The sequence below is a fragment of the Mus musculus genome, chromosome 6, assembly GCF_000001635.26.
Source record: "Mus musculus strain C57BL/6J chromosome 6, GRCm38.p6 C57BL/6J".
Classification (NCBI taxonomy): Eukaryota; Metazoa; Chordata; class Mammalia; order Rodentia; family Muridae; genus Mus; species Mus musculus.
This window is the reverse complement of record NC_000072.6, coordinates 32,166,392-32,191,113: the sequence shown is the minus strand read 5'-3', so window position 1 is coordinate 32,191,113 and position 24,722 is coordinate 32,166,392. Positions and strand designations below refer to the sequence as shown.

General features: G+C 48.1%; 1 protein-coding gene across 1 annotated transcript in view; it reads left to right on the top strand.

Annotated features, from left to right (window-relative positions):
• The window catches only part of Plxna4 (plexin A4), a 443,650-nt gene that overhangs the window by 397,079 nt on the left and 21,849 nt on the right, over positions 1–24,722 (top strand). The window contains exons 22-25 of the mRNA NM_175750.3: positions 5,552–5,820; positions 8,360–8,426; positions 9,180–9,326; positions 12,604–12,763. Of these exons, the coding sequence (NP_786926.2) occupies positions 5,552–5,820; positions 8,360–8,426; positions 9,180–9,326; positions 12,604–12,763 (643 nt within the window). The remainder of the gene's footprint in view (positions 1–5,551; positions 5,821–8,359; positions 8,427–9,179; positions 9,327–12,603; positions 12,764–24,722) is intronic.

The window sequence follows — 24,722 nt, the reverse complement described above, 5'->3', positions numbered from 1 at the left end:
TGGGTGAGCCCATTCTACAGGTGGGCAAAGTAAGAGGGCAGAGGATCCCAGTGAGTGGCTAGGCACACAGCTGATGGCCACAGAGCCAGAAGTAGAACCAAGGTGGTCAGACTTCACGTTTCCCTCTGGCTGCAAGCCTGTGTCCCAGAACTCCTGGTGTCCTTCAGGTCTGCTTATGAGTTAGGAGGAAACAGAGTGTACAGATGCAGCACTGATGGAAAATAAGATGCAAGTCAGGAGTAGGTACAGTTTACATACAAGGAAAACAGACCCTCTGCTCAGGGTTGTAGGTAATGATGTCGGAAGAAGTGTCTACATGGGGTCTCTCTGGATATAGCAGGCTGTGGCAGCACATACCACTCATTCACAATCATGCTTATAAGCACCCATGTTTCTCCACACTTGCTTGTTGGATGATGCAGGTGTGTGTGTTTGTGTGTGTGTGCGTGTGTAATTTTGAAATGAGAGAACAGGAACCTATCTCTTAGAGGAGCTCTCCCTGTCCCTCTGTCTGATAGACACCGTGTAGCACTTGCAGAGACTACAAGCAATGTCCCTACATTCTCTCTGGCATGAACCTGTGGTCTCTGTCAATGCGTACACCTGTGTGCATTCGTGTGTATACTTCTACATGTGTCATATATGCATGCACAAAGACACTAGCTATCTCAGAACGCTATCAATTGCCTTGTTTGGAGTCTTCATCTTCCCTCTTCCCCCTTCTACTCTTCTCTGTCTTTCATCTTTCCTCATCATCAGTTTAGTTTACACCCAGACACCAGACTACTGAAGACATAAAAGAGCATGTAAGTCCCTAGTTCAGAGAAGTCATGTGGTGAGCAGATAGGTAGGTCATTGTCTATATGCATTGAGTGTGTTACTCATGTATAGGCTATGCAGTTCACTTTATGGTCTGACTTCCTACCAGGTGGAGACTCTGGCATAGAGTATTACTGTAGGAAACATCTGAGTAAAGGACTGTCTGTCTGTCTGTCTGTCTGCCTGACTGTCTGTACTAGAAAGGAAACAGTACTACTAACAAGGGGAGTGATGCTCTATCTGGAGGCATCAGAGGGAATAAGCTAAGAATTCAACCAGGATAGGTATATAGAGTTATTTTTCTAGTTATTCTATTTCTTAGTTATTCTATTTCCCAGTTAGTATATTTCCTAGAAAATAATTCTATATACCTAGTTATTCGCTAGTTCAGAATTCTAACTCTCCATGAAGATGTAACTTTTCAATGCGGTTTTCTAAGCCCATGTCAAAATAGGGCCCAGAAATCAATTTTACTGTCCCTACATTAGCCTGAGTCTGTGGACCTTATGTGGTCTCATGCAAACTATTATTTGGTTGGTTTCCAACCAATTTTTGCTGTGGAAAGTTTCTCCTTGGTGTTCTGAGGGTAAAGGACCGCCCCCGTTGTTAAAAGGTGTGTTTTCCAACCTTTCAGCTGCATGGGACACATGCACACAGTGGAAAGTATGAAGCAAGAGGGTCACCTTGCTTTGGTTCATTGGAGTCCACATGAGGCAAGTGGAGGCATTTGAGGAAGAGACTTTCCTGGCCCTAACCACATGCTAGTGCTTTAAAAACACAGAGAACGTCAGTCACACACTCCTGGTCTTAACCCATCACTGGCTCCTAAATTCTAACCTATTGGGTTACAATTAAATTTTACTATCCAGTTTTATATGCACAGAATTCAACTAAAGTGGAGAACCATCTGGATAATAAAGAATATTTGGTTTCAGAATGACTTTGACCAGGGTCAGGAGAGGGTGGCAGAGTATGCAAGGGTGTTTCTGGATACACTTCTCCAAGATACTTCACCTCCATCTCTACTCTCTATTGAGTGGAAAGAGAGAAAGTGTCCACTTCCAGCACCAATACAGACAGTGATGTGTGTTAGATATCCTAGTGAACAGAGACAGACAGAAAAAAACACAACAACAACCCTGCAGTCCAGAGATCTAAAGAGGCAGGCAATAAAACCACTGCTGATTCTGTGCACATAGCATATGCCAATTACTTCACTACATTATCTTATTTAATGTTCATAAAGCATTATGAGACAGACCCTCATACTCTCATTTTATAAATAAAACAATAGACTCTGGAGGGGTTGGAGTTCTCTTCCACACCCAGTTACCATGTTTTCTGATTCCAGAGCCCAGGTTGCTGACCACAGTACCTTTCCTGCAGGAGGCTAGCCAAAAATGTCTCACCCTGGGCCCTGGCCAGGTACTTGCTGGCCATAGGCATATGACTTTTTTAAGGTGCAAGAGCAGCTGACACAGTAAGTTCATAATGGGTCTTCATGGCATAGGGTGACACATAGCTGGCACAGTGACCTCTCTAATTGCTGAACTGTCAATGTCCACCCTTCCCTTTGACAGACAGTCTGGGAATCTCAGTGACTGTGCAGACAGAAGGCCGAGTTGGCTTCAGACAGCTCCTGAGTCCAGGAATGGGGTAGACATGGTGGAAGGTGGTGGGGTGGGGCTTGAAAATGGAGCACTGCCCTTTAGCAGTAAGGTGGCCTGAGGACACGTGTGGTCATTTCTCTGAGGACCTGAAGGTGTGAGATCATTAGAAGACTCCATAGAAAGCATGCACTAACGTGCACCATACACAGAGCCCAGGAAATAGCATTTTCGGTTACCTTTAGTTCAAGTAGCAGAGGAATCGTTCTGAGAAGAGGTGGAAGGAGCAGAAATAAAGCATCACCTTGTGTGTGAGCGGGTGGTCACGGGTGTGGAAAGGAAGTCAGGAAGAAACAGGCAGGCAGTAGATTAACGCCTGAGCTGTGGCAGAGGGAGGCTACCATGTACTCCTTGCCAGTACTACATCAGCTCTCAAGGGATTGGGGAACTAAAGGAGCCAGGTGTAAGGTAAGCCAAGGCTGTGCCCTCTTGAGACAATGAGGAACTAAGGGAGTGGGGTTATGATGAGGGTCAAGTGAAGGCCAGGTTGGCTGGCTGGTACATAATGTATCCTCTTGGTTCTGTCATTCTCCTGTTCTCCTGTCTCTGTCTGAGAATTGTCCTCCCTAGGACTAATAGTGCAGCCAGAGGAATGACAAAGGACTTGCTTTGGGTGCAGACAGGCTTCCTCTCAGATTCCAGAATCTCCTGCCACCAGGAAAGCTTGCACAAGACCTCTGCCATTCAGAGGAGATGGAGACCCAGTGTGCCCTCTGTAGAGGAACCAAGCACATGGGACTGGCTTCTAGCTGACAGCAGCCTGCTGCCCATGCCTCTGCCTGAATCCAGAACACAGGGGTTTCTGAGTCATGGGAAGAATGTCTATTTCTACTATCGTCTGTGACTTGGGGCCAATAGGCTATCTCTATCTGCCTTTCTCAGTCCTTGCCAGTTGAAACATGGGGGACAGCAGAATAAAATAGCTGCTCTTTGTGACTCAGCCATACATCATACTCAGTTCAACAGGCCTCTCATGATTTGTCTGAGCCCATGTAATGTCCCCTGGCTAGGGTATGTCTGGGTCCATGGTCTAGTTTGGAGGAGCCTGAAGAGACTCTTGTCCTCATGTGGTCCCAGAAGTCCTAACAGATCCTGCACCCTAGAGTTTTGTGTGGACAAAATGAATGAATATAGCCAAAACAGTCCAAACAGGACTTGGCAAAGAGGAAAGTCCATATACATATTACCTCTTCCAACAACTGGACTTTTCTGGTGAAAAAAATTGACAACTAGTAAATGGCCAGGATTGAATCCAACCCAGGCTTGACCAACTAAAACCATGTTCTTCACTGTGACATACATGGCAGTCCTTCCCAAAGACCTGGGAGGCTGGGACATAGCTTTTAGGTTGCCTCCTTGGCACCTCTGTTAGTCTCACCTCCCTCAGCATATCCCCCAGGACTGAGCTCAAGAGGACAAGCACTTCTCAGCATTCCACAAAGGCACAAAGGCTCCCTATGAGGTCCAAGCCCAAGAGTTTTTGTTTTTTTTTTTTTGTTGTTGTTTTTTTGTTTTGTTTTGTTTTTTTTTTAGCAAACACACAGAGCAGAGCTCATGCATCACTGCTCAGCACAATGACTGACAGGTTCCCAAGACAGCTGATTTGTCCCACCCATCAAGCCACTGTTCAGATCAAAAGGCAGAGCAGTACCAGCTCTCTAGGTGTCCTGTGGCCCCCTCCCAAATGCCCAAGAAAACCACTTTCTGACTACCATTGAGTTATCATCCCTGTCCCAGTCAGTGTTTAAATAGTGCTGTATGAAGAGTGAGCCTGCTCTAGTGTCTGTCTTCTACATTCAGCATTTATCACTTTGCTATGGCTAGTAGTAGGTCATTATCAGGACAATGGAGCATCCATCCGTTCCCTTGCTGCTAAGCATCTGGGAGACACCAGCCTGTGGTTCCTCTGAATAGAGAGCCCTTTCTGGACATCTCCGTCCTCCATGCTCAGCTAAGTGGCTGCCATATGGCTTTCAATCTGATTGTACTCTTTTCCCAAAAAACCTAACCTGAAGAGAGGAAGGTTAAGTCCCTCCTCCCCTGGACTAAGAACAGCATGGTGCTCCTTAGAGACCACCTCTCCCTTTCCTAAAGTAGGTCCCGTTGGGTTCCCTAAGAGATAAATGAACTTGTGTAAGCTTACAATGTGTGGAGGTGACAGAGTCCGGGGGAGATCCAGTCCTCTTGATGGTTTGACCATAGAACCTTTGGAGTCAGAGGAGGAAGGTGGATGTTAGTTTAGCCGGGAGCCCTGGCCTGGTAATTCCTCAGGCAGGACACAAACCACAGCAGTTGTGGCCTCTCAAAGCTCCAGAGAATTAAAAGGTGCACTGGGACGCAGGCCTGCGTTAGTTCTGCATCACCATCAGGAAAGAGCTCAGCCTCTAGAGTCTAACATTGGGGGGTTCAAATTCTATTCCTACTTCTTGTGAACTTCGGCTAATTCTCCTGGTCTTAGCGACTGTGTCTCAAAACTGCAGGTACTTAACTACTTTGCAAGCCATGATGGAGGTTGTCTTAGTCAGGGTTTCTATTCCTGCACAATCATCATGACCAAGAAGCAAGTTGGGGAGGAAAGGGTTTATTCGGCTTACACTTCCACATTGCTGTTCATCACCAAGGAGGTCAGGACTGGAACTCAAGCAGGTCAGGAAGCAGGAGCTGATGCAGAGGCCATGGAGGGATGTTCTTTACTGGCTTGCTTCCCCTGGCTTGCTCAGCCTGCTTTCTTATAGAACCAAGATTACCAGCCCAGAAATGGTCCCACCCACAAGGGGCATTTCCCCCTTGATCACTAATTGAGAAAATGTCCCACAGCTGGATCTCATGGAGGCATTTCCTCAACTGAAGCTCCTTTCTCTGTGATAACTCCAGCTGTGTCAAGTTGACACATAAAACCAGCCAGTACAGAGGGTAAACAGATACTAGGCCCCATCATGCATGACAACTGAGAAGGACTTGGTTGTGTTAGCCGGATCAACTGTGTGCACAATAGAGGGGCCTGTTCTTCGGGCAGTTAGCGAGGCAGCCAGAAGCTCATGTTAAGATCCCAAATCTCCCCGCAGGTCCCAGGCTACCGGCAGGAGCGTGTGGAGAAAGGACTCAAGCTCTTCGCCCAGCTCATCAACAACAAGGTGTTCCTGCTCTCTTTCATCCGCACTCTGGAGTCTCAGCGCAGTTTTTCCATGCGCGACCGAGGTAACGTGGCCTCCCTCATCATGACGGTACTTCAGAGCAAGCTAGAGTATGCCACTGACGTGCTGAAGCAGCTACTGGCTGACCTCATTGATAAGAACCTGGAGAGCAAGAACCACCCCAAGCTGCTGCTCAGGAGGTGAGAAAGGCCTACGGTGGCCAGCTGGGGTCAGAGTATCCCCTACCCCAGCCCAATCCTAATGTACGGCTCGTGGAAGCCCTCAGGTTCACCAGGCAGGCTGCAGAGGGATCAGCTATGTTTCCTAAGGGTGATGCACTGACCTGTGAGAGGCCACTCCCACATGTTACCTGGGTGTCCACAGCCCAGTTCATCCTGTACCTGCTTTCCATTATATTCCTGACCTTCTGAATTGTACCATTTCCCCTGTCATTCTGGGTCAGTGATCAGTTAGGCCACGGCCTGGCCTCACCTAGGCCTGGACTAGAAGTAGAACAAGACCACAAGCTGCCCGTGAGCCCGTAACAAGAGCAGAATACAAGCATATAGACAGAAAGCTATGTAGGCCTCTGCCAGACCTGATGGGGACCTACATTTTAACAGGGAACTAAGTAAGTAATTAAAAAGTTCCCATTTGAGAAACAGGAAGTGAAAGTCTTAGGACAACTGACTCAGTGCAGCCCAGCAAACAGGTCCTGACCCCTGCCATAGGCACAGGACTTACTGCTGGACAGTCAGATGCTGTTAGGTGTCCTTATGCCTGTGGCCAGTCTCCTGACACAAGCAAGTCAGAGTAGGAGTGGTTTCTTGCGGCTCATGGTTTGAGGAAATACAGGCCATCATGGTGAGCAAGGGATTGGCAGCTTTGTGTCCAGTGGTTTGCTTCCTCCTGCCAGGCCCCATCACTTAAAGGTTCCATGACTGTTCAAAGCAGTGTCACCACCATCTGGGGACCCAGCGTTCAAACCTGTGAACCTGTAGAAAATATCTCCTTTGAACCATAACACATGTTTCTACCACATGTTTTGAAAACTCACAAGGTTAGACAAGTGTCAGCCCTGTCTGCCCTGGGACTTTGACTTGGTTAGAAAACCGCAGGTACTCCATTCTCGGCTTGCTCCCCTTGAACGATGAGCATATCGCTTCTTAGTTATTAATCCAATGTCCAGCCCTGTGGCACATCTGCAGTTAGAAAACACCATGAAAAACACCTGTCCCCAGCTTTCTGCTCAGACCACCCCATCCCACCTGACCTCTGCCCCGTGGTTTCCATGTCAGACTCCAGGCCTCTCAGGATTGCTCACCGGTGACTGGCAGCCAGATAGACTTAGTTTTCTGAACAGTTTGCTCTGGGATTTCTCTGGTGGGGAGGGAGGGCACTTGTGCACACAGCTGCAAAAGGCTCCAGTGCAGAGGAGAATCCCACAGCTCTGCCAGCGGCAAGGTAGATAATTTTGATTTTTGTTTTACTTTCGCTGTGTAGCCACCCACTGGCATAATTCTAGGGTTGCCGCTGCTTGCTAGCACTCCCACTGACAACTTCCTGGCGTGGTCTCATGGTCTCACTCTGGGGCTCTGTCTTCTCTCCTTATTTTCTGCTTGTGCTCCCGGATGCTTCTGCACTGTTGTCCCACCCCACCCCCTGCCACTTCCTTCTTTTCTTCTTGCCACTGGCTGCCCCCCCCCCCAACCTCCAACATTCTTCCTTCTTTCCCTTCCCTGGCTTCACTGCCAACCAGCAGCTATCTGGACACCTGGAGATTTCAGTTAACAACTAACAACTGTGTATTTAAATCCACCAAACCTATCAGGATGGGCTAATTTGTCTCTGGAGCTGGCCATGCTCTCAACCCAAGTTTCAACCTAGGCTGTCCACTTGCTACTGGCCCCATTTAGCTACTGGGCACTTGAAATACGGCCAGTGTGCATCCTAAATCAACAATGCCACCACAGCATCCACTTTTCCAAAGAAAACAATAAGAAGGCTTGCATTGTGACATGTTAGACTCAAATAAGTATTGCCTGCTGTTGCAGCGGCCTTTGAGGTAGGACAATGCTATGGCCCTCCTCTGTGTGGCTGCCAATGCTGTGGGTCTAAATAAGGCAGCAGGATTTATATGGAATACCTGGTCTCTCTATTGTGATTGACTTCCTATGTCCCGCTACAGATTCCTCTTTTCTTCCTATGTCCCACCTAACTGGTACCCCCTTGTTTCCTGTTCTATTTCTCCTTTCTTTCTTATCAATAGGGATGTGCCCATCAATGCATTCTCAAATTTTTCTAAGGCTGTTCCATCCAATAGGAAAACTTCTACCACATATAATGACTCAAATCTAAATTCACTAAATAAAGTGTGTAAACTTCAGCTCCTCAGACCCACTAGCCACATTTCAAGTGTTCAGGGGCCACGTGTGGCAAGTAACAACTGGACAACATAGGTGAGGACCTTTGCCATCACTGTGAAGTGGTATAGGATGGTACAAAGAAGACCCCCACATAGGCCATATGCATGCCCAGATGCCAAGATCCAGATTCCCAGACAGAGCTCTGTTCTCAGCCCCGGAGCCTGGCAAGCTATAAGATTCTGCTGTGTGTTAGGTTACCAGACTCTGAAGTCTGTAACATGCTGGCAGGTTCTCCCCCATTCTATCCAGCCCATGGCCTCTGACCAATCACCTCTTGTCTTCTTTCTCCCATCCTCTCTATGACTGATACCAGGACGGAGTCGGTGGCCGAGAAGATGTTGACTAATTGGTTCACTTTCCTCCTCTACAAGTTCCTCAAGGTAGGATGGGATGAGGACCAATTTCCAGCCCGTCTTCCTCCCCTATGTGTAAGCCTTTACCTCCTGGGCCTGCCCAGCTTTACAACTACTGTGTCCATTCTTTTGGAGCCTGATGCATCCAATCCACAAGAAATGAAGTTCTTTATTGTCAGGGAACTGAATTGAAGAGCGCTCCCTGTCTGGTCCTAACTTCAGAAACAACACCCTCTGTGGTTAGTTCTTTCCACATGAGGAGTACCACTGAGACGGTTCCATTTGGTCCAAAAGCTAATTCCCCAATTTTAGCTGAGCACACGTTACCTGTAAGTTCCTGGTGTCCTCTCCCTTCCCAACATCCTCTTCTTCCTCCTAGTACCAGACTTATGGAAGCTGATTAAGGATCCTAGAGCAGGCACATAAGGCATGATGCTGCAGATGAGCCAAGGATGTGCCTAGGAGGTGGAAGAGCAGAGCCGCTGGGCTTTCAGTCACAAGCTTCAGTGGACCAGCCTCTGCTGATGTGGTGGGGTAGGAGAAAGAGCAGAAAGGAGGGGAGGAGGGGAGAAAGGAAGGACAGGCTCTGAACAGGTGGCAAGAAGGAGCAGGACCACCTGGGTCTACAGAGACAGGGCCCATGCAAGTCTGAAGAGTACAGAAGGGGTAATGGGAAAAGGCAGCCCAGAAGCAGGCAGGACCAGGAAAGCCAGGGCAGTGGTGGTGCCCTGCATCTCTTGGCTCCCTGAGCTCTAAGCATGGGATTCTTCTCTCATGCAGGAGTGTGCTGGGGAGCCACTCTTCTCCCTGTTCTGTGCCATCAAGCAGCAGATGGAGAAGGGCCCCATTGATGCCATCACCGGAGAGGCCCGCTACTCGCTAAGTGAGGACAAACTCATCCGACAGCAGATTGAATATAAAACCTTGGTGAGTATCCTCAGTGCTCCCCTTAGCTCTGGCAGGTCAGCTCTCAAACCACATCTCTAACTTTATCTGCTGTAGGGCCCAGGCAGGGGCTCCCCTGTGTGTGCCCAACTCTGTTTCCGGTGGTCCATGCACCACGGTATCCCAGTGGCTCAGCTGTAGCTCAGTGACTCTTCAGCTGGTGCATGGGTGTGGTTCGAGACAGGTGCTGAATTGAATAGTCAGGGCCCAGTAGGAATGTGGGCGGAGGTCGTGCTGTTAGGGACAGATGCTCACACAGACATGTTCAGATCCTATGGCCAGGTAAGGAGATGATCCCCTCAGAACAAAGCTGTTTCCGCTAGCTGGGAGTCCATTCTGGTTTTTCTATTCCCCTCTTTCTAAGGGGCCGAGAATCCCAACAGATTGACTACTGGAGAACCCAAAGGTACCTCTTAGGCCTCTGGTCCCTCTCATTTTCTAGGTCATAGAAAAAAGTCACAGACTACAATAAAAATGGCAAAGATGGAAGACACCCTGCCAGAAATAGAGGCTTGAATGGACTTCTTAGTGAAAGAGAAATACATTTAAATGTTTCTGGTTCCACCCTCTGCCGTCCCCTTGCAACACAATCGGTTATAAGCACCATCATACTCTGTCCCCAAATTGCAGCAGCCTTTGTTCCTCAAGCCAAAAGATCGTGTCCAGCTAGTGTCAGGTGACAGACTTACAGAGCATGTAAAGAATTCAGTGGACTTTGGCTGACCACTCATTCAGTTGGGAACATCTGGAATGGGAGAGAGATGGGAGATGATTTTGCTTAAGGATGGCAGGATGGTAGGGAAGGGTGTTCCTACATGTGAAGGACTCCATCCAGTGAGGATGCAGGAAGACAGTCCTGCACCAGGACAGACAGAGCAATGGAGACTCCCACTGAGCAAATCAATGCAGAAGTGGGAGCTGTGGGAGTGTGCAGTGACTGGAGGAAGCGCAGGAGCTCTGAGTTTGCTGGTAGTGAACCTTGTCCTGCTGGAACTTGAGTTAGCACAACCACGGGAGTGCTCCAGGACCACATTACCAGGGAGCCTGCTGGAGTGTTAGACACTCACCCGGTTATCTGCCAGAGAGCTTGCCAGAAGACTGGATGCCTGCTAGGTTACCTGCTTGAGTGCTAGACACCTGAGAACTTGCTATAGAGTATAAGATACATACCTGGTTATCTGCCAGAGTATTAGATGTGTGTCCCCCAGGAGCCCAGTAGCTGTCTCCATGTCCCCCACTCCTCCAGGAGCCTCCTAGAGTGCTACACTCCTTCCCAGGAACCTAGCAGAATGTTAAATGTTCCCCGAAAGACCACCAGATGGCTAGAACCTCTCTAGGAATCTTCAGAGCAAGCACCAGGTGAGCGATTCTGAAGAGCCAGGAGTAGAAGACACGTTTCTAAGCCTGGGATCCTATCTTTCGTGAGCGAATGCTTTTTCTCTCAAAGATCAGTCCCGGCCTGAAAACATGCAAAGACAGTTCACCCTTAAGTATCCGTCTCTGCTCCATGATCCTTCCTGGCAAAGAGTTCAGACAAGGCCATTTTGCTGCCCAGAGGAGGCTGAACTGCCCATCAATGGCCTGGCAAAAGGACAACACGGTGGCCAGAACAGGAGGGAGGGATGTGGAAGGTTCTTAGAAGGAGAGAGGGATTGGCTGGCCCTCATAGGCATTTAGCTCAGAGACCCAGCCTCCCATATTTTCAGTTCAGGACATTTTGAAGGTGAGAGTGTGATTTTTTTTTTTAATAGATTCAGGCTTTTTTTTTTTTTTTTTCATTCCTCTTAATGGAATAAGCATGTTCCCCATTTGTGCTCATAGCAGTCTAGCTGCTAATGAGAGGCAGGAGTCCAGGGCCAGGGATCTGATTACCACCACATGGAGCAGGAGGAGGGCTGGTGTCTGGTTCTGCAAGCCAGATGGGGCTATTGGGAAATGGTTACTGGGAGGGGCCTGAGGGGTTAAGTTCCAAGAAGGAAGGGGACAGAGCACACTCAGGCTCTATGGACAGAGAAGTAGTTGGGAACCCTGAACAGCAGGACTTCTGTCCTCAACTCCCCCAATATCCAGGCCTTTCTGCCTGGCTCTTACACACCACTGGTCATTCCTGTACCCCATAGTTCCCTTCCTGTTCTACTGGGGTCCACCCAGGGGACCCTCAAAACATCAGCAATATAGAAAGAACACACCATTAGGATGGCTAGTGGACAGCTTTGAACTTCTTAAGGAAGCAACCAGCTGGCCAAGCGGTTTAATTGGCTTGCCTCTTTCTGAATGAGTAGAGGCTCTGCACCAGCAGTGGCCTCATCCGCTGACCAGGGCTTCAAGTTCACAGCCAGGGAGGCCACTCAGAGGGCCTGAAACTGTGTGTGTGTGTGTGTGTGTGTGTGTGTGTGTGTGTGTGTGTGTGTGTGTTTTAAGGCACCTTTTTATACTTAAAGAATACATTAAGTTCTAATAGATCCAGCAGCCTTCAATCATCCTGAAACGCTTCCCAAACCAAAGCTATTAAATCTTTTAAAACAGGAGCTCAGTTTCTCATTAGTACTGAGCATGTGTGTGAGGGTATGTGAGAGAGAGAGAGACAGACAGACAGAGAGACAGAGAGAGACAGAAAGACAGAGAGAGAGACAGAGACAGAGAGATAGAGAGACAGAGAGACAGAGAGAGACAGAGACAGACAGAGAGAGAGAGACAGAAAGACAGAGAGAGACAGAGACAGACAGAGACAGAGAGAGAGACAGAGACAGAGAGACAGAGACAGACAGAGAGACAGAGAGACAGAGAGACAGAGAGACAGAGAAGAGAGAGGTGATTGTGTATTAGAGGAACAATAAAGGGTGACACACAGAGATTGTGTTGGTGTTGGTAAGGGTCTCGGTGTGTTGATGGGTGTCCCCCTGCACACAGGTGTACACGTGAGACTATGCATGTGTGCATGCTTCTATGTTGTTCTGTTATAGACCCTTCTTCCTCCCGTCATGGCATGGTGTCATTCTTTATAGAATACTTTTCCCTTTGAGAAATCTGAGCATCTGTCCTAGTAGTGTGCAGTTGTAATTGAGTGTGCAGTTTATAATCCTGCAGTGATGTTGAAGACATGGTATCATCCTGTCTCTCTGGACAGGATGGAACTGCCCTGACCCTTCTATACCCAATCATGGAGAGAAGTCATTCATGAAGAATCTCAGGGTACTTTTGGGATCTGGGAGCCCTTCCTATTGTCCTCATTCATGTGACCTCTCCCTGCCACCCTCAGGTCCTGAGCTGTGTCAGTCCAGATAATGTTAACAGCCCAGAGGTCCCAGTGAAGATCCTCAACTGTGACACCATCACTCAGGTCAAAGAGAAGATCCTAGATGCCATCTTCAAGAATGTCCCGTGCTCCCATAGGCCCAAAGCTGCAGACATGGATCTAGGTAAGAGAGCTGCTTTCCAGGGCTATCGCCAAGGCTGATGTTGTCAGCTCCTTCCTTTGTTGGTCAACAGTGTGTAGATCTGGACTTCAGGGATCATAGCAGGAGCTTTAGATGGAGGCAGGCAGGCTGGATTTGCCTTTACAGTCTCCTTGGAATTGGTGGGAGCAGGTTCCGTGAGCCTCAAACAAGAGAGGGGCCAACGGTCATTAGGCCCCCTGTTGGTGAACCCTCCTGGCAGGGAATGCCCCTGCTCTGCAGTGCTCTGTGTGGCTGAGGGCTGGGATTGCAGGTGTCATATCTGAATGCAGGGATATAAAGACAAAGCTACTCTTCCAAATCCCTGTGGCCAAGGTCTCGACCCTGCCTTTGGTCCCTCCAGGCTCTCCCTCCCTTCTATGCTGTGCCTATAATTTTTGCTGAACACTCACAGCTCAAGGGATCTGGGTCAGCCACGGAGGATGGAGAAAGAGAACAGAGAAAAATGAGATCTGACGGATGGCCTGCTGTGGAGCAGGATGAGACTGTTTGAGGGTGCTGCGCAGAGGGGAGCCTAGCCTGTAAAAACAAGGGCATGCCACCCAGAGATTGTCCTTTGCCTGAATGCTCGGTTGAATGTCCTCTGAAGAGGCCAGGATGGAAAAGGGCAACACCAGCCCTTTTCCCTTTTGTTTGTGGCATCTGGCTCTGAGGCCTGGTGTCCCTACATCCTTGCTGTGTGACCTTGTCCAAATTACTTAACCTATCTGTTCCTTCCTTTCTTTGCCTACGAGGTAGAGATGATAACAGCAACTGTTGTTCAGTAAGCGTTCAGCGGGAGTAATGTAGTGAAAGCTTTTCATGTGGTGAACCTGGACCCTGGGAGAGGGAACACGTGCTGCTGTGGATGTTTGTGAATTCTGGGTACGAGGAGGGTTGTTGACTCCTAGCAACACGAGGGCAGGGTGAAAGACCCCCAGAAGCCCTACACATCCATCCACCCTCTAAGCTGGCTTCCACTAAGCTGAATAGGACAGATGGGCTTCTATGATTTTGCACAAATCCAGGGTGATTTTCACCCTCACCCGTCCCCCGAATTCCACTTCCAGCCACATTCTGATGCCTAAAGATCCCAAGCCTCAGGAAGTTCTGTTAGCTCTTTAAATGTCTAATATCCCCTCTAAACCCTGTCTCCTCCCACTAGGCTTAAGACTAGATGTGAACAGGAGCCTGTGCACCTCTTCTTGCAGTAGCGTCTCTAAGTGTCTTGTTCTTAGGGCACAAAGGAGGCTTTGCAGCAGGGAACATGGGTGTATATTCCATGCATGTATCCCACAGCACTAGTCCCTAGCACTCAGGTATATGACGATGTATATTTAACCTATATCTGCTGCCTTGAGGAGCCCCATAGACTAATGGAACAAAGGCCCCATTAGAGCCAGAGGGGAATGAAATGGCTCCAGTACGGAAAGTCTCTAGTGCTAATCTCTCTCAGACCATTCCAGAGGCCTCTCTAATGACTGAGTGGGAGAACCAGGAAGTGTCCACATTTCTTTTCTTACTTTATCTATGGGCCCAGGATGGGGCTACCTACCCCTCTGCTCCTCAGCACTAATATCTGTGAAGAGAGTTGATGCCTGGGGAAAGGTGATCGAGAGGAGGGGTGCTGGGAGATAAAGGGAGTCCTGAACGTGCCCTGTGCTTGGGAACACGGTGGCTTCCTAAGGAGGCAAGCAGTAGCCAACTCCACTTGAAGAGCAGCTCAGTTGCTACTAGGGAGTGGCTTCTCTGATGATACATTAGGAGCCGATTGGGTGGCTGTGTGAGCATCAGGCCTGATGGAGTTAAGGATGGGACCAGTGTTACACATCAGACTCCAAGCAGAGGAACTGTGTCCCTTCCTACACCTGCTGGCTATCCTGGAGAGATTGGGTGAGTCAATGGTTGCTGCTTATGACTGATCTTCCCTTCCTAGGGACCTCCCACCCTGTAAGTGGGAGAGGAAAGAAAACACCTGCTAGTTTTAGAGAATTTCTTCCCTCAGAGATCAGAGGATGCAAACCCATCAAATATGTCTTCAGTGAAGAAAGAGTGTCTCTTGTGGCATGTCTCACAACCACAGACATGACCCATCTTGAATGGAGGCTACAGTGTCTAAAGAAGTCATTTTCTTCCATCCTTTAGGAAAGAAGGGAGCCTGAGAGATGCTTAATCCCAGGGCCCACTGGAAGGTGGTTGTACTCTCAACCAGCAGACTACAGAGGCCCTAGAAAGTCCATGTCGCTCCAAGCAAGTGGGTCTCTTGTACTTCAGTACACCCTGTGGACGCTCATGTCTGGGTGCCCAGAGCAGAGTTTCTCACCCAATTTGGTGTTCTTGAGGTTGCCCCAAAGAAACAACACCACTCTGTAGCAAGGAAGTTACAGTGGGGATCCATAAACCAGTGTAAACTCAGGACTCACAATCTTACCAGTGTGAACCCAAGATGTGTCCCAGGAGAGGTAGGGTCCTGCTGTGTCTTCCTAAGGGCCTCCATGCTCAGCTCCACTATATCTCTTATCCCAAGGTTCCCTCCCTCCTTCCTTCCCTCCCTCCCTCCCTCCCTCCCTCCCTCCCTCCCTCCCTCCCTCCCTCCCTCCCTCCCTCCTTTCTTTCTCTCTTTCTCTCTTTCTTTCTTCCTTTCTCTCTTTCTTTGTTTCTTTCCTCCTTTCCTTCTTTCATTCTTTCCTTCTTTCTTCCTTTCAGATTAAAGCAGGAGTTTGCAGCAGCCTCCAAACTCTGTTTTTCTTCAGACCAAAACTAGTTGCAAAGCATTGAAAATGAAGCCTCCTCAGAGAGCCATAAGTCATTTCCATGCCTGCCCTTGTCAGGAGAGAGAGGCGAGGTGAATTGTCCATGTAGATGAAAGTGTTTTGAAAGCTTAAATCAAGGTATAAAGGGAGATGTCATTGTCACCGCAAATCAATCTATGCCAAGGGCCACCTGGCCACCTGGCACACAGACTGGGTGAAGTCTTGTCACACCATGCTGGGCAAAGTCAGCACAGAAGAGCACCCTCCACTTCTTATCCTTGAGCACCTTGCTCCCTCACAGAAGGGTGTCTCACACAATCTCCCTCTTCACTCCAGATGACCAGTCCCTGTCCCAGACTCGACTGAAAGGAAGAAGTCAGTCTGATATCCATCCCCAGCATACCTCTGCCTGACCTGAAATAACTTTCATCTTCCCAGCAGCCCAGCCTGCAGCTGCTGTCCCCGCACATCTACTCATGGCTTCATGGGTTGGAGTCCTCTCACCATTCCCTTCATCTCTGCATGAGCCATGTCCAGACCAAGAGGTTAAAGTAACTATGTGGGCAGTTGTGACTGGCAGGGATCCAAGGGCAACAGAGCCAATATCCCACTGTATAGTGGGATAGCGCATACCCATTCGGTGTTCTATCGCCCTCTGCCAGTGGGATGTTCCATACCGTACAGGAGATCTTCATCGTATTAGAAAAGGCAGGCCTCAGCCATATGACTTGGCCCAACTGTAGGCTCTGTATGTAAGTGCTCTAGTGTGTTTAAGCTGAGCTAAGCTAGGGTAAGCTGAGGGGTGTGTGTGTGTGTCTAAAGGGGGTTGCGTCTTGTACATAATTGAGCATATTGACCAAATGATTGTGGAGGCCAGCAAGTCCAAACTGTCTAAATTCTACAGGGTACACTGGAAGGCTGGAGGCCCAGGGAAGAGCATATGGCCATCTGCATGCAGAATTCCCTCTGTCTCAGGGATGGCCAGCGTTTGCTTACTATAGGTCTTCAACCAATTGAAAGAAGCCCACCCACATTCTAGAGAGTTATCTGCTTTACCCCAAGTCCCAGGATTTAAATCTTAACCTTATATACCTGTACCCCACAGGAAGGCTGAATATTACCAAGTGGCTGAGTATTAAACCCTGTCAAACCATAAAATTCACCATCACAGGACCCAAAGCAAAGGATGCAGGGTCTGCCTGGATTGCAGGCTCTTGGGATATATGGAATGAAGGATTCTCACAGGCAGATGTTTTAAGAATGTGGGGTTCTCAAAGCACAGTGTCTAGGTGGCACTCCACCCTGAATATATGAGCTGGTCCCATCAATTTACCACTCAGATTTGTTTGAATCTCAACTCTTAAAAAACTGTCCATCTTTAAGACTCTTACATATCCACTGTAAACCCCCTGCCAGGGGTAGTAGCTAGGAGACTAGGAGACTAGGAGAAGTTCATCATAGTAGCAAGGACGGGACGTTTTTCTCTGTGAGCTAAAGAACTCTTCTTGATACCTCCATCTACTTCCCAGAAGGGAGAATGTTTGCCTTTGACAAATAGAGAATCAGCAGTCCAGAGAGGCACAGTACCTAGGGCCATGGTGCACAGCAGGGAGATGGAGAGAAGGCCCATTTTCTCCCTGTAGTCTCCTCCCTAGGGCTTTCTTCTCCCTCTGTTACTGCCTGTGACCACCAGAGATTCTTCTGGTTTAAGTCAATGCTCTGTCAATAGCCCCTGGAACTCCGCCACCCACCCTGGCTTGCCGCTGAGGTCATTGTGAAAGGCTATACTTTTTTTTTTTTTTCCAAATAAGAAATCCCTGTATAGAATAAAAGATACACCCTCTTCTGAGTGAAATATAAAGAGTTCACGGCAGCTGTCTCTCCCCAGTTTGCATTTTCTGCTGGCTGATGGGAAGGACAGATAAAGATAATGGGATTTCTTCTTCTTCTTCTCCTTTTTTTTTTTTTTTTGCCTCCCCCCTTCTCTCTCTCTCTGGAAGGTGGAAGTATAACAAATTGGATTGTGAGCGAGTCTTGTCCTCTGTCACTGGTGCCCGGAACAGGGCATGGGCTTGTGGGCGGAGCTGTGGGCAAAGAGGATTCAGCCTGCAATTTTCTCTTGATACATGCATATGAATGCCAGGGTCACCTTCCTCCCTCCCCATGGTCATCAGCCGCCTGCTTAATTCTGTTTTGACCCAGAATACTGTCTAGAGCCACAGTGTATAAGAAATATTCACTGAAGCCCAAGTTGGTACAGTCTTGTGATCCCAGCTATGGAGGAGGCTGAAGCAGGAGGGCCCCAAGTTCAAGGTGGGTATGTCCAGGCTACAAAATGAGCTCAAGGCTAATCTGGGCAATTTATAAGACCTTGACTCAGAATATATAATGAAAATGAAGTCTATAGATACAGCGTGGCCATGGGATGGTGCTTGGTTAGTACACAAAAGACCCTGAGCTCAAAAGTCCCCTGAGCTGTGGCTGGGCTCTCTTTTGCCCTTCCTGCAACTTGCCAGGGCAGGGCTCACCACAGTTTATAAGACCTATGTAGCATTTCTATTTTAGAAATCACTCCTCTTAAGCCCTAAATTTCATAGACTCGTCATTTTCTTCTTGAGAACTTGCTGTCACAATAAATTCTTCTTTTTAACAAAATTGCTTTTGGTGGTCACCATCCCATCACTTGGCTCAGTCTTTTGGCTCTTCCCTGTGGTTTTTCAAACGTCTACGAATTGAACATAGGACACTGTGCATGATAGAGAAACATTCTCCTGAACTATATTCCCAGACCTCTTTTTACCTTTTATTTTGAGACATAATCTCCCCTAAATTGCCCAGGCTATCCTATAGCTTTCTCTGGAGCCCAGGTAGACTACGAACTTCTAATTCTCCTGCCCAACCTCATGAGTAGTTCAGGTTACAGGCCTATAGTACCATGACAAGTTTTTAGCCCCTAAGTACTCACTCCTACCCTCTAAGAGCGTTCCCAAACTTACTTGTGGTCCTTGCCCCACAGGGGAGTAGGTATGGAGAGAGTCGGGGCTCTTGGCTGGGTTGCCTTGGCCACACCTGATCATAGATGTACAGAAGAGAACCTTGTCTCCTCTCATAGGCTCCCATGGGTTCTGTGTGATGGGACAGAGTGTGTTTCTGGAGAGAGACTCTGTCACAAAGTCCAAGGGGTAAAAGTTGAGGGACCTTTTGGAAAGTGAGGCCTCTAGGCTCTGAGTTTCCTGATGTAGTTTTTGTCTTTCTTTGCCTGCCAGTACCAGCCTTTTTGAAGCCTCTTGGGATAAGAACTTCTGAGAGGGACCACAGGAGAGCTGGGCTCCAGGCTGTCACAAAATAAGAAGGACCATTGCCTAGAATATAATGACGAAATGAACTATGTTACTGTACCCTCCCCTCCCATGCGTGTGCTTGTGTATGTATACCCATGAGGGCATAAGCCTGCCTGCAGGCAATACTGCCAGGGCCAGGGCGGGACCTGCTGAGTTCTGTGACCCTGGGACTGGTTTACCCCTCTCTCTATAGTGCTTGCTGTTGAGTAGGTGGACCATGAGGATGCTGACTAGGAACACTCTGCTTTAGTAAAATTTAATTGGGGGTTTCTACCCAACTTTGCATCATTCAGTTCCCAAATAAAAGACACAAACCCTTTATATTTATAATTAGCCTTAAAAAGCACTAGAGCTGGGCAGATATCAACCCTCTATGCTGTTTTGTCTACTTCCCTGTCAAAGACCCTGAGATATCACTCACCACATTCCACCTTGGCCACTCTTATTCCCACTGGCCAGCCTTCATGGCCATTCTCTCACCATCCACCTAGCCCATGGATTTTTTTCCTCTGTTCACCTCCCTGATCTCCCTGTGGTTTCTCCTCAGACCCCCCAAGGCAGCCTGAAGCCCCACCTACTTCTCTTCTGCCCAACTATAGGCTATAGGCATTTTTATTCAACCAATAGTTTTAAATTGCAAGGTTACATAGAATCAATTGTTATAGGCTAGGATTTCCTCATCCCTGAAGGTCTCATCAGGGGCAAGTAGATCTTGAGGGCCAGTATTTAGCATTACAATTCATAGCAACAGAACAAATCTCAACAGCTCTCAAAGACAATAAATAACTCCTTCCAGGATGGCTGTAGGTGATCTCTTCTCCACTCTTAAGCCTGGATCGCCACTGCCAACCGCTTGTCTTCTCTAAGTTTTGTGTGTGTACTGTGTTCCCATCGTCCAGCAGCAGCTCCATGTACTTCTGGCTCATACGCTGAACACTCCTGTGATCTGTGTCCCAACCCCTCACTGTCTTTCCTTGCCTCTCAGATTTCTGCCTTAAAGAAAAGAGCCCCCCTCCCCCGCTGCCACTTTTGTATGTTTTCAGAGCCCTCTGATCCCATTGCTGTAAGACTGGCCTCCACTCTCACCTTTCGCCAACCCACGGCTATCAACTCAACCTCACATGCCATGGTCTGGCCTACTGAATCATATGGGCATGTTCTGATAGCAAAAAGTCCTTCTTTCATTCCAACCTCTTTATTCATACTTATAGATTCATCAAAATCACACGAGTGCCACACTGAACCAGAACACTCAGATCTTGTCAGCTAGGCAGAGGCATACAGTTCTTTTTGGTCCAGTTTGGTGGCCTTTCCATACCTGGCTCCTCTCAAACCGTGCTCCTTTCTGTCTCTATCTAGCCTCCCTGGCACACTCAGTAAAGGTGAGAGACTTGATCACCTCTGTCACCTGTCCTGCACTGGATTGCTCAGATCTCCATGCCACCAATAAATGTAGTTTGATGAGAGTGGACCCCTGAGACTTTCCATGTTTGACCTTTCAATATGGTAGTCACAGCAGGCTACTTTTCCAGATGGTTCGGTCCATGGTCTTATCTGAAGAAGATATTGTTGAGAATTACCTAGACTCAGGGTTCATGTCACTGACTGAGTTTGGCATATCATTCAGTACCTGGAGGAGGTTTTCCCATCACTGACTTCTAAGGGCAGCCCTATCTGGCTCAGTGTCTACCAAAAACACTGCCATTGGCTGTCTTGTCACATTGTTCCTTGGCTATCCTGACATGATTGCCTCATACAGAGCAAGACAGGGACACAAAGAGAAGAATTTTTATTTTTTATTTTTTGTTACATTTTACTTAATTTATTTTATGTACCTAGGGTGGGGGTATGGGAGCACATGGGTTCTACATCACACATATGGAAGTTAGAGAACAACATAAAGGAGTCAGTTCTCTCCTTCCACAGTGTGTGTCCTGGGGACTGAACTAAGGTTGTCAGGCTTGGCAGCAAGCACCTTACCTGCTAAGCCAACGCACTAGCCCAAGAATGGTTTTTTTTTTTTGAGTACTGATTTTTCACAGGGTATAGAAGATGCTCATCCGCCGCAAAAAAGAACCAGGGATTTGGAAATCTGAGCTCTTTTTCTCTTTTGCTGCTAAAAAAATTTCTAATGTTCAACATACACAAAATAAAGAGGGTAGACCCTCCCAGGGGCCTCCTGTGCTGACACACAGACAATGATGTATGTAGCATGGGGCCTTGGGCACTGCCCCTCATATCTTAGATGCAGGCCTTCTCTGTGTCCTAAGTTCATCTTAGTTTGTCTTTCCAGGTATTGAGTAAGAGTTCAAGGACTCAGTTCACAGATCAGGAACAAGCTGTTCATAGGACAGGGAGAGCAACTGGGAGTGGCTTTGACTTTTGATGTTGGCATCTCCTCAGTGCCTACTTTCCTCCCTAGAGATGAACGGCTCATACCTCCATCAGGGCAAGCTCATGGAATGGGACAAGAGCATCTAGAAAGCTAAGCCTATGTCCACACTTAGATTCTTCTGAGACATACCAAAGACATAGAAAATAAATTAGTATTTGTTTGGTGGAGAGATGACTGAATGAATGAACAAATGAATGAATGAAAGGTAGTGAATGAACAAATGAATGAGTGAGGTACAGTGAGAGCCCAGATGAATGACTGACAGTGCAGCTCTAGGAATCTGGGTTTTTCAACACGGTGGGCACAGGGCATATGGAACGGTATATGGATGGGAAGACAGAAGCCAGAGCCAGCCTCTGGGAGGCTCCAAGACAGGATGGAATGTTGTTCAGTGTGTACATGGAGTAGAAATTGAGTTCTCCAGTGGAGGCCAATGTGTAGACTCTGGCCAGAGAGACCAAGTCCTGGGAAGCAGTTTCCTTGTTGATACACTAAAAGTCTATCTAGGAACTTAGGGGTGCCCTTCAGCTGTACCCCCACACTCTTCTCCATCCAGAGATTAGCTCTGTGGCCAACAGATGGGCCTTGCTTCTTTGTTACAGCCCCAGAAATGAAGCTGCCAATGGCAGCCACCCGGCCCCCAGGTTCTCTTTCATCAACAGTGGATTGGGATAGCACATATCTTTATTCTTTAAAAACAAAAAACAAAAAACAAAAACCTTTCTGATAGTTTAGGTAAAAAGCACATAGCAAATTTTCTGTGTAAGAACTAACAAAAATAACAGACTTAAGGGCTCTGAAAGCAAGGCTAAGTACCCCGATTCATCTTACAGTCCTTATGCTGGTATTTAAGGGGACTAACTGAGATTAAAAGGCAATAGCTGCCACCTCCCGGGCACCTACAGATACACCTGCTCAAGCATGCGCCTGGGTTGGAGACTGTAAGACTGGGTAGCCCAGAGGCTTTTTCCTGTAGCCCTAGACCCTGAGACCAAGCACTGGCATCCATGTAAGTGTGTGTCTTGCCTGCCCACTGCCCAGCATCTGTACCAGAGTCTTGAATGTGGAGAAACACAAGGACATGCCACATTGTGGAAAGGGAAGCTCTAGGCCCAAGGAAAGTAGCCAGCAGCCTATCAGAGCTCCAAAGCTCCAAATGGAAGGTTTAGTCATGACAGCATAATTCTGGCAACAGTTGAGGGTACAAGCCCCTCCTTTTGTTTCCCTTCTTGCCATTCCTGGCTTCAGGTGACAGTGCCTGAGCTGTGTCAGCACCCATCCTCTGCACTGAGGGACTTCTCTTTTGGACCCTAAGTGACCCCAAAAGGGGTAGGGGGACTGTGAAGTTCCCTAGATGTGAACTCAGGGGGCTGATACACTAAAGCACAGCCCGGCGTGATGGCCTCTGCGTCTGGTTTCCTGAGCTGACCCGTTTTTTTTTGTTTGTTTGTTTTTTGTTTTTTTTTTTTCCCAATTGTAATGTTGATGGAATATGGGACGATGATCAAAGACCAGGTCACACTTCTCCATTCCCATAATTCTCTCTCCCAAGTTGCTAGCAGCAGCTCACAGTTCACCTCCAACTGTCACTCACTGCCCATCTGCCAGGGGATGGACATATACAAATGTGAGGTCTTCTTTTTATGATGATAAAACAGGCAACCATTACCAAGTCACACGTGCCCTTTCTTCAGTAGCTTGTGTGTCCACTTGTTCATTCATTGCATGGCTATTTGTCAAGGGCTTCCTGTGTCCTATGCACTGTGGGGGCCCTCCTGGTAGACATCCAGTATCATCAGTATCTTACTCCAAGGACAGTCTGTGCCCCTGGGGAGACTTGGCCTTTTTCTGCCCTATTTCTTTTGAACGGGGGCATGCAAACAGACTGACTCCCATTTGCTTACATAATTACTGGACAAGACTCACAACCATGGCTGCTGAATATGTCTGGACAGGCTGTGCATTGCACAACTCCAAGGGGAGTTTTGCAATAGAAATTTGACACTGCAGCCCAGAATCAGTAGCTCATTGTTATTTCACAGATGCCACTGAGACTGCTGTAGCCCTACAATCAAGGGCACCAGTATGCTTACTAACCTAGAGGACTGGAAGCTAGACCTCAAGGAGAACGTTCTCTAGCCTAGCTGACAGTCCCAAGTGCAGATTCCACCCTCCCTGTCATGCCTTGAAGTCTTTCTTGTGTTGCCCCCATCCCATCCATACAGCTTCTGACTCCGTGTGGCTTCATTCATTCTGTAAGCAGAAGACACCCACTGCCATGTCCCTCTGCACAGCTGGTCACCCCCATGGTCCACTGTGCTGAGAATCACCTGCTTGACCGGAATAGAGTGACTCCTCTTCCTCCGGCATGAGAGCTTGCAGGACCATGGGGAATATAAAAAGCAAAGCAAAAAGAAACCATGTAGCCTAATGATGGGGACATGGGCAGCATGTGCTGTACAGATCACTTCCCTCCTGCACATCACCCTACCTGCCCCAGGCCCAAATCACTATGAGCAATTCCATCAGAATCATCTGCAGGCCTCAGAGACAGGCAGACCCCAGTGACTTCTCCACTCCAGTGAGCAAACGGGCCATACTTGAACCATCCCTTTGAATCTTAGCATGGTGCAAAAGCTAGGCAGCAGGGGTTCCCCAGGTGAAGCAAGGCTGGGCTAGGATATCAAGAGCCCCTTTGCTCTTCCCTGGGGCAAGATGCTTCCCTTCTGGGCCTGGATCCCATGTTTGGTGGAGTCAACAGTTGTAACCACAGCACGCACAATATAAGAAGAAATGGAATTTTCTGTGCTTCACATGTGGCCAGAAGGGGAGGCACAGCCTGACCTTGGCAGGAGAGAAGCAAAGCAAAGAATCTGCACATGTGTCTCTGAGGCCCATAGGAAAAAAATTCTGACAAGCCAGACAGGCAGTGTTATGCAAGGGATGCCTGTATCTATTTGTATGCACTCTGAGCAAACCCAGTGTGCTTTGAACCATCAGCAATGCCAACATCTGTGATCCAGGAAGCATGGTATGGGCTACCTGAGAGTCAGACCGGCAGCTACTTGGCTGGGTCACATGTTACATTTGACTTTAAAAGGCTGTTACTACTTTCAGGTGTGTGCTCATGGGAACGGTATCTATGTGTATGCACACACATGTGTGGGTACATGTAGGAGAACTGCCATGCACATATATTTCCATGTGTGTATTTCAAGATTGTGATGTGTCCTTCTCCTTCCACTTGTGACCTGTGCTACATAAGACAGAGGTTTCTAGTTGATGAGAAGCAAGCTCTTATTCCTATCCCTTTGTGGGATCCATCAGTAAGGCCCTGGGGTGTAGATACTGAAGTGGGGGACAGGGAAGTGGGGATTTTACACACACACACACACACACACACACACACACACACACACACACACACAGTGCTGTCTAGTTTGGGGGTATAAGAA